The sequence below is a fragment of the Cricetulus griseus genome, chromosome 2, assembly GCF_003668045.3.
Source record: "Cricetulus griseus strain 17A/GY chromosome 2, alternate assembly CriGri-PICRH-1.0, whole genome shotgun sequence".
Taxonomy (NCBI): domain Eukaryota; kingdom Metazoa; phylum Chordata; class Mammalia; order Rodentia; family Cricetidae; genus Cricetulus; species Cricetulus griseus.
The window spans coordinates 165,632,834-165,643,426 of record NC_048595.1 but is presented as its reverse complement, the minus strand read 5'-3'; the positions used below and the strand labels follow the sequence as shown (position 1 = coordinate 165,643,426).

Here is a 10,593-nt window from a genome sequence, read left to right as displayed (position 1 = left end):
AGTGGGAGCAGCTGGATGCCCTAGTCAGGGCAAGGTAGCCTTTGTAGCCACTCTGTGACTAGTGGGGGAATCTTCAAGTAAAATGTCTCCGGATTTGAAGAAATCCACTCGTGCTTTTGTGGCTGAGGGACCATAGGAAAATCCTGTTGCATTTATGAGAATCAGACACTCCCATAAAAACTAGCTTTGCTCTTGGTAGAGATGTTCCTGGGGTGTGAGAGAGATGTAGCTAGGATCAATCTTTTCCAGGAAGAGACCAGGAAGCAGAACCCAGGGAAGGAAGAGTGATTGGTTCTGGGTCACCAACTGGTTAAGGACAGAGACAGATTCAAGTCTGGATCTTCCTCTTGGGTCACTTCATCTACTCATTCATGTCATCATCAACCACTTACGAGATACCTGTTGGGGACCACAGGCTGCGTTGACAATTGAAGTCATAAAGAAAATTCTTACTTCTGCTTTCGTGGGCCTTTGTGTTAACAGCTAGATCTCAAAACAAAAGAGTACAACAATATACACTTGACCACTGTGATAACTGCCACACTGGAGAACAAGGTACAAAAATAGAGATGACAGGGAAATTGTATTTGCTATGTCTCATGGATTCTTGGCAACTGTTTTTAATACCTTGACATTCTGATATTAAGATTTGACTTATAATAAATAGCTAGAGCTTGGAGTAGTAGTCTTTCTGTTTTCTTGTCTGAACATGAATAACTGTGTGTGGGAGGGGGGTGGCAAGAGAGGTGGCTCAGTACTTAAGAACACTGTCTGTTCTTCCAGAGGACCTGGGTTCAGTTCCCAGCATCCACATGGTTTCAGAGACTCTGATGCCCTGCCCTTATGCTTGCCTCCATGAGTACCAGGGACATAAGTAGTAACACACACCTAGATGCAAGCAGAACACTCTAACAAACAAACCAAAATCTTTAAAAATGATAATGGTGCATCTTATAACTGGTGGCATCTTAGATTTAATAATATAGACTAGAAATAATAGACAGTCAGGGAAGACCTTTGTTTCTTGAAGCCACGTTCTGAAGAGTGAGAAGGAAGCAGCTAAACCAAAAGAAAGGACAATCCCAAAGGCAGAAAGGAGCTAGCAGCCCCTGAGAGCCTGAGTGGGAGTTACTGTGGTTGAAATGAGGAACTCCTTCTTCCTGGGACCTCTTCCCAGGAGTACCTAGAAATGCCTCAGGGTACCAGGTGTTCAGGGTGTTTGTTCATTTGCTTTCCTGTGTTAGAGGGGGAAAGCCAGGCATTACAAAGTCTGGGTACTCTACCACAGAGCTAGCAGTTCCACCTAGAGAAACCCCAGGCATTACAAAGGCTAGGTACTCTACCATAAAGCCAGCACTCCTGCCTGGAGATTTCAAAGCTATAATTTGGAAGCTGGATTTAAACAATAGAGTGATGCAAATAACTTGCTAGATGGAATGGGTTATTCTAATGGAGAGGAAATATGAAACATGTACTATTCAGTTGTGAGGCTAGATCAAAATCAGGGCTAAGAGCAATCAGAGAGTGATTGTGGCAAGGGCAAGAGATGGTCTGTGTTGAGGTGAACCAACGGCAGTGGAGAAGAATGAGTTGAATTGGGGGATGCTTAGTGTGCCATACAGGTCCCTCTGGAAGCCTGGCCAGATGATGTAGTGAGTGGGGAGGAAGAAGTGAAAAAAGAAAAGCTTGATTTCCCTCACTTAGCTCCTGTGGAGACATTTTGTACTCTCAAGTACATTCCAAGACAAGCACTCATGGGGCAGACACCTTTCTGCTTCCAAGCAGCCCCAGGTACCTTCAGTTCAGTTCTCCTTAGCTCCTCCTCCTCCTTCCTGCTCATATATTAGCCACTGTGTGCAAATATGGTGATGAGGGGGGCTGTGCATAATGCCGTTCACCTGGGGCTCTCTGCATATTTCACTGCTATCGCAGCATGGTCTTGGCTAAACAGATAGAGGGGAAATCCTGGGTTCCTGGAGTCCACTAAACCCAGGTCCTCTCCCATCACAAGCCCCAGAGAGGCTTCCAGCAGTGATCAGAATATAAAGAGGGAGTGGTGAGTCTCAGACTCTGTAACCCCAGAATCGTCTACAGTTGGGGCTCAGTGTGTGGGCAACCTGGCCTCAGCTCTTGCAGCTTCCACCTCTCATTTTTTTCTTCATTTTTTTTTTCTATCGAGTCTATGTCATCTGCTGTGAAGTCACCAGGAGAAACCTCACAGAGCGCTCACCACCCTCCACCATGTGGCAATGACCCAATCCACTGCCTGCTGCCTCCCCAGGGATTTCGAGGGTGTGGGTGTAGATGAGTTTAAGTTTGGATGATGACAAGGGAACCACGTGGATGTTCCTGGTGATGAGTGTGCCTGCTGCTCACCCACTCCTGCTGCCTCCTGGAGCCACAGCCAGTACCAGGAGACTCAGTAGGCCTACTCAGGCCAACAGAGTACCACCTCCTCCTGCCTGCTCATTCCACTGCACCTGGCTTGCCTCTCCATCATCTGGCACTTGAGGGACCATAGCCAGTGACATGGTGATAAATCTGGCATGTATCCTTGTTTGCTGCCTCCAAAGTTATCTGCTCTTGTGTATTTTGATGTTCTCTGGTGTTTGTCATCCTTTCTGAGCATTTGTTTAGTATTTGCTTAGGATGCCTGGGGTGTTGGGTTCACCTCACAGCTCCGTGGCATCTCTCCAGAGACAAAACTCCAAGAGGACAAAGTCACTATCAGCTAAGTGGCTTTCTCCTACAGAATGCCGAACCCAGGTGAAATTAGAAGAGAGATCTTTATTTCAACTGGCTGGCCCAAGGCTTGATTTGAGTCTTCCAAGATTTCAAAACTGCCAGGGCACAAACTCTCTCCAGAATTCATACCTCTGAATTGTGGCTCAGGATGGTTTGGCCTTGAGACAATCAAGTTAAAGAGAAAAAGAGAGAAGCTAAGAATAGTGGTCCCAGTGCCAGATAGAGCCCCTGGCCCGCCAAAAATCCAAACTCAAGGATTGTGGTGAAGTAGATACCATCCTAGGTAGAATTGACACCTAAGGGGAAGGAGATCTTCACCTCATGGCCAGTACTAGTATGTAAGGGTGGCTGTCTACAAAGTTCTTAAGAAGAAGAAGAAGACACCGAGGTGGTCTCTCTGTCCAATGGGAAAGATTGCTGTGCTCAACAGCACCATCTGTTCTAATCTCAGGAAAGGGAGGGAGAGCATATATTAGTTACTCTCTTCAGATGTTCTGAGAGTTTGGAATTGGGAGAATAGAAAATGAATGGCTCTAGAGCAACCACACTGAGAAGTTAAGGTGAGGTAGGGTCTGACCTCCATGCCACTATGGACTGGCCTGCCTCAGGCCTTATTGTATAGAAGACCACCTTTATGGGCCGTTGTCATAAGCAGTGGTGGGAACAGGCCAAAGAAGATGTGACCAGAGGGAAGCTTGAACTGTTTGAGTTTGCCTAACATACCCCAGATACTAAACTCAACAACCATTTCCTGGAGTTGAGTACTTTAATCCCAAGAGCACCTTCCAGAAGGCAAGAATTAACAGGCACTAAGGTACTGTTAGCATCATTTTTAACCTAAACTAGCCTCCCAGTCTCCAGGTTTATTTTGCTCCAAATCATGGTTACTAATGTTGCCAGAATGTCTCCAACCCGAATACATGCATGGGTCACAAGGATAGTTATGAATGCAGTCCAAGACAAAATTGTAAACCTAGTTAGAACACTATGAGGGTTGTTTGCTGCTTTTTTTCAGTAATTTTTTTATGGGAGAAGGATAACTTGATTCAATGGTTCTCAGGTGTAAACTTTGTTGATGTTGTGATGTCAAAACATTGAACACGCCTGTGTCATGATCAACCCTTCTAAAGATTACTTAATGACTGTGTGATATCACACATCTCTAATCCCATCAGTGGGGAGGTGAGAGGAGGTAGATCAAGATTTCAGGTTCAGCCTTTGCTACATGGAGTTCGAGTCCATCCTAGATTACAGGAGACCTTGATTATGTTTTTAAAGGTAAAATAAAAACAAACAACTGGAGATTCTCCAATGAATTGCCTTGTTACAGAATAGACTGAAATCTCCTGGGATGTAGGTGTCTCTGGACATATGTAGCCATCTATGTCTCTAGCCCTGTGAGTCAGCATTTCTCCAAATGCTCCCTAACACAGCCATTTTCAGAGAAAGGACTTGGTTTAAGACACTCCCTCTGCTATTCCCAGTCCTAGGCAACCACTGATGTCAAAACATTCTACTTTTAGTGGAATAATTTCATTTCAAGGGAAAATTCAACATCTACATAAAGCTGTATGTTTATAGCTGTACTGTATGTCTCTTGCTGTCAGTTGTAGGAGTATAGATTAATAACTGCTGTAGCCTGAATGTTTATGCCTCTCTAAAGTTAGTTTGTTGGAATTTTTAGCTCCAGGGTGACAACACTAATGGTGGGGCCTTTAGGAGAGAAGATACTTAATCTCGTTAATGATATCGGCTTGAGTCGTTCCCAGGAGACCAATGAAGCACACCTGTGCACATCTTCAAGGATGTTTCCAGAGGTCATAAAGAAAGCAGTCCATCTGCATGTGGACATCCAGGTTGGGGAACCACACAGAACAAAACAGAAAGTCTGCTGGTGCCCGGGTTCTCTCTGTCTCTTGACTAGCATATGAGCCACCCTGCCCTAACACACCCTTCCTTTATGACAGAATGAGTCCTCTGAAAATGTAAGCCATGCTAAATCCTACATGCATTTTTTTCTTTTGAATATTTTGCCATAGAGATGGAGAGTCTGGCTAATATAGCAGGTCATAAAATTGCAAGGGTAGAACCTAACAGACAGTATCAGTGACCTTACGAAAGAGGCATGAGAGAAAGCCCTTGCCCATTCTAGCATGTGTGGATACACAAAAAAGTCAGCATTTATGAACCATACCAGGTCCTTACAGGATGCCAGATTTGCCTGTGACTTGATCTTAAATTGCCCAGCCTCTCTAGACATGAGAAAAACATTTCTGTTCTTTTTAATTTTTTCTTTTTAGATTTGTTAAAAAATTTATGTGCATGAGATTTTCCTGCATAAATGTGTGTGCACCATGTGCATGCCTGGTGCCCATGGATATCAAGAGAGAGTGCCATCCCTGGAACTGGAGTTAAAGGGTTGTGAGCCGTCGTGTTGGTGCTGAGAACCAGATCAGGGTCCTCTGCAGAGGTCTTAACCAATGAATCATTGCTCTAGTCCCAACCTTTCTGTATGGCATTTTGTTACAGTCCTAACACTGTATGGCAATGAGGAACTTCCATACTAGCCAGCTATATTTAACATTTAAATATTTTTTATTTCTGTTATAGTTTTTTTTTAAAAAAAGAAAGAGACACTTTTTTTTCTGAGACCAGGTTTCTCTGAGTAGCTTTGGAGCCTATCCTGGCACTTGCTCTGGAGACCAGGCTGGCCTTGAACTCACAAAGATCCACCTGCCTCTGTCTCCCGAGTGCTGGGATTAATGGCGTGCACCACCAACGCCAAGCTCAGAGACACTTTTTTTTAACACAAGGGTTGTGTTAAGCTGAATGGAGGAAGGCATAATTATGATGTGATTATTATTTTCATTTGGAAATTAAGCATACATGAGGCAATATGATAATTAGTCAAGTTGACAAGGGGTGGATTGTGATGGCTATTCTTAACTTGACTGCACTTGAAATGAACTAAAACCCATGCTGGGTACACCTGTGAGGGTTTTTTTTTTCTTAATTAAATAATTTGAAGTAGGAAGACCCCACCTTTAATCCCAATGTCTAGCTCTTTCTAACACTCTATTCCTGCACTGGCATCAGACCCTGCTTCTTCAGGATTCCAGAGTAGAAAAGCAGCCTCTGGATGGACCAATTACTAAGTTCTTGGACTTTCCATTGGTAGACTACCAACTGTTGGACTAGTTGGACCACATCCTCTAATATCTCAAATGAGAGCGGGGTACGCTTGGGCCATCACACACACACACACACACACACACACACACACACACACACACACACACACACACACACCACACACACACACACACACACACACACAGAGAGAGAGAGAGAGAGAGAGAGAGAGAGAGAGAGAGAGAGAGAGAGAGAGAAAGCTCTGGTGCTAGTGAAGGAATGAATAGCCAGTAAGAGCAACAGCAAACAGGCAAAGAGCAAACAAGCTTCTTTTTTCCATGTCCTTTATATAGGTTGCCAGCAGGAGGTGTGGCCCAGATTAAAGGTAGATCTTCCCACTTCAAATTATATATATTCCATATTCCTGTGTGGTTACTAAAGCCTCTCTCAGAGCCCAGAGAGTAGTGAATGACCATAGAGTGAACTATTTTACAAACTTATGGAGATAAATATATTTGATTATCCTGATTTGCCAATTGTGAGAAGAAATAGATTTAATGACTTCATGTATAAAACTTTTGAAAATTTGTGGGGGAGGAAAAAGAAAAATGATGATGCCATTGGTTGCTCCAAGCTTCTCTGGAAAAATTGACAAAGGAAAAGAACGAGCTTTGTGATAAAAATTAACCAACTTCTGAAGTGATCCATGTGAGATAGTTACAACCATGTTGATTAAGCCAATTAAAAGTTTCAAGTCCTTTCTTAATGGTTCTGTTCCTCTAGAGAATCCTGACTAACTCAGTTTCCTTAGAATAAATTTCTAGAAGTCAATTACCAAGTCAATAATCTTAAACCTGTTCAATCATAATAGACGGTCCCTCCTGAACTAATCAATCCAACTTACACTTTTTGCCATTTGAGAAAGTGAGCCTTCTCATATTATGGGTTGTTTTGGGGTTTTGCCAATGAATTTTCTAAAAAATAAAACATCACTCGATGTTTTGATTTTCAATCTAGAAATCATTGCTAAGATTGAGTATCTTTCCCCTTTGAGCTTTGGTGGTTTTCCTGTGATGGAGTTCTTCCTCTTGTCATTTTCCTGCCTTGCTGTATTTTCATTAGCTTGCTAATAAAAGGAACTATGTGTGTTAGGAAAACTGTCTTTGACCTGAAATGTTTAAAAGTTGAAACTGTGCTTTCCTTTGCATAGACATTCTCTCATCTGGCAATGGGGTATGGACGGAAAGCCACTAATAACTTGCTCAGTAGTTAAAAACAAAACAAAACAAAACAAAAAACTATTTCTGTGAAGCCTTAAAGCTTGAGCCTACATTGCCCAGTCGAAGTGAAATATGCTGATTAAAAAAAATCAAGTGTTCTCTCTCAGTTTAGGGATTAGTAATTTTATTCTGTATGTTGTTTTTTAAATTGAATTATTACAGCAAAAATGAGGTCAAGCCCCAGAGTTCAACTTGAAGATGTACTGTGACTTCATTTAATTCAACACAACCACGGTTCATGTTTCCTGGTCTAGAACCACCTGCCATCCTGAGGTCAACATTGTCACCAGACCTGGGTAAGAGGGGCTCCAGCCCCAAGCCTGTAAATCTGACAACTCACATATCACAAACCCACAGTCAGAAATGTGTCTGGCCACAGCCCTCAAAGCCCAGCTTTACACGTATCATTCAGCCTGAGAGGCATGGCAGTATGTTTTTCAAAGGCGAAAGATTTGTTTTACTTACATTTTGTTAGCTGAAGTTATAACTTTAAAATATTTGTATATACAGGCACATGGGCCTCTACCACAACCTTGTCTAGGCCCCAAAGACGTTATCAGTGGATGGGGCAAAGGGAGAGGGTGCCTTTGAGTCATTCCTTGAAGGGCTTTGCACTTCCAAAATATGTTACTTGGAAGCAACAGGAAGTGTTGCTGATTCCTGATGAGACGGTGTTGACATCTTACCCTTTCCACTAGCATGCTGTATGACCTAGGACAAGTCATTTAGTGTTTCTGAGCTCAGAAACTGTAAAATCTCAATGACAACTCTTTGCTTGGTTGTGAGAATTATGTAAGAATGACCATGTAGGACTTAGCACAGCTGAGTGCACTGAGCAAACATGAACGAACTGATTCTGAGGTACTGTTGCTATTATTGCTACTCTGCTCTCTGCTCTAACCACCCACACAATTTTAAAAGCTTTCAGAATGCTGAGCACACTGGTAACTAATCCTATTGTTCTCCAATTGAATAGGATCATGGGAACCGCCTATTAAAGACCTGTCAGAGAGGAGGCTCCCAGGTGTCAATCCCCTTCTTCAGATCCGAGGGACTTCCACCATCCATTTTGCAATGTGCATAAGACCCAGATCTTTTTTTATTTTTTATTTTAGGAATGTAATTTTTTGCAGATTTTTTTATTTGAATTAGAAACATAATTGTTTTATATGACAATCCCAGTTCCCTTGTCCATTCTGTCCTCCCCTACCACCACCCCGCAACTAAAACCCTACCTATCACATATCCTTTCTGCTTCCCCTGGATGGTGAGGCCTTCCATAGGGTGTCATCAGAGTCTATCGTATCCTTTGGAATAGCGCCTAGGCCCACCCCTCCCCCCCCCCGTAAGACTCAGATCTTTGGGAGTATTAAAAACAGATAATTCAAAGTGGATCTAGAGACCCACCTCCACCCCCTCAGGATACCCAGGGAGACTTCAGGTTGGTGGGTCAAAGCACCACAGTTTTGAGAGAACTGAAGTTCTAGGATTATCATGAATCTGAGTTTAACAATTATCTTCTGCTATACCTACCGTGGCTGGGAAGAAAGGTGAATCTTCACTCAGAAGTATTTGAAATTTTATACCCAGAGCCTGGGCCTCACTCTCCACAAGTGGCTCATGATGCCTTGAACTAAAATTTCATAGTGAAAGCGTGTTTTTACCTTCAGTGCTCAACAGCTACACAACTACACTTGTGTGATGATGGAGATGGTGATAAACTGTGGTTATAACAATGGTGATAGTGATAAAAATAGGGTTTGGTATCTTCCTATGGAAGATATTTAAGCAATTATCATGTTGCAATTAATATTTTTGGTTTTAGACAACAGGCTCTCCCTCTGCTGTAGCTCAGGCTGGCCTCAAACACAGAGTAATCCTTCTGCCTCAGTCCCTCAAGTAACCAGATGACAGGTATGAGCCACCATGTCTGACTGTTATTAATGCTATAGCAAATGAAGGCAGAGGTTGAAGGTGGGACTGCAGAATAGACTGGGGTGTTTATTGCAACAAAGCTTTCTGACTTTTCTTCACTAATAAGTAAGTGTTACTTATAGTTCCCTTTTTACATAACAAGAAATAGTTGACAGCTGATTTCTTCCCAGTAATATGCTCCATATTCTTTTTTTTTTTTTTGATGGAAGATAAGTTTGTATTTATGTACAGAAAACTTAGCAGTTTTAGTAGCGAGTTCTTTAGCGTTTGCCTTTTCCAGCTTGGCAATTCGAGCCACAGATTTAGGACCCAGGACATTGCCTCCCCAGTGGCGTCGGATCTCATCATATCTGTCGTTGTAATTGGTCCTAATAGCTTCCACCAGCTTAGCCAGAGCACCCTTGTCTTCCGAGTTAACCTGTGAGAAGGCAACGGTGGTACATGTTTTCCTGTGGACCAGTCATCCCAGCCTGGCTTTTCCCTTGATGATGCAGTAGGGGACCCCCATCTTCCGACACAGGGCAGACAGGAAGACCACCATCTCAATAGGGTCTACATCGTGGGCGATTACCACCAGCTGAGCCTTCTTGTTCTCCACCAAGGTGGTGACTGTATTGACTCCTGCTCGAAGAACAGGTGGCCTCTTAGTTGGGACATCCCCTTTGCCAGCAGCCTTCTTCTCAGCACGGGCCAACAGCCTTTGCTTCTCCTGCTTTGTCTGTGGCCTATATTTGTGGGCAAGCTTGAGCAGCTGGGTAGCTGTTTGCCAGTCCAGGGCCTGGGTGAACTGGTTAATGGCAGGAGGAACTTTAAGCCACTTATAGAGGATGGCCCTTTGCCTTTGCAGCCAAATGTATGGGGGCCATTTGACGAAGCATGTGAGATCTCGTTTGGGCTGGATGTCCTGCCCACTGCCGAAGTTCTTAGGCCTTTTCTCAAACAAAGGGTTCACCACCTTCTTGGCCTCCTGTTTCTTCACGACTGTGGGGGCTGGGGCCACCTTCTTCCCCTTGGCCTTCTTTCCCTTGGGCATCTTGCTCGGCTGCAGAAGAGAGAGAGAGCAATGCTCCATATACTTACTCCCATATTTCTGTAGGAGTAATTTTTTTTTACCTTTAGTGATGTATACGTCTATATGATTTTTGAGATATTGAAATATTGAACAATTAAAGTCATGTATGGGAAAGATGGCTCTGAGTTTTATATAATCTAGCAATAGAAGATGCATTGATTTCACATTTCACCCAGCTTAGCATTCTATTTGATACTTGTTCAGTATCTGAACTAGTTCACAAGCGTTCAGCCTGGCTCTAAATAAAGCAAGCATGGGACCTTGGCCCACAGAACACCTAATCCCCTCTTGGCAGGCTGTAAAGCAGAGTGAGGACATAAACTACTCAAAATGGTAGAAGAACAAAGCCTATCTGGTGCTACCCTTCCCAACTCAGCATGCTCCTGCAGAGCAAAGGACTCTGGGAAAAAAGGCTCTAGCTAAGAAGCT

At 43.3% G+C, this 10,593-nt stretch overlaps 1 protein-coding gene across 1 annotated transcript; it reads right to left on the bottom strand.

Annotated features, from left to right (window-relative positions):
* Positions 1-9,340: 9,340 nt before the first annotated feature.
* On the bottom strand, positions 9,341-10,130 carry LOC100770169 (60S ribosomal protein L7a-like). The gene has a single exon (XM_035439028.1). It carries the CDS (start codon positions 10,123-10,125, stop codon positions 9,553-9,555), a length of 573 nt encoding a protein of 190 aa, XP_035294919.1. The 5' UTR covers positions 10,126-10,130; the 3' UTR covers positions 9,341-9,552.
* Positions 10,131-10,593: the final 463 nt, after the last annotated feature.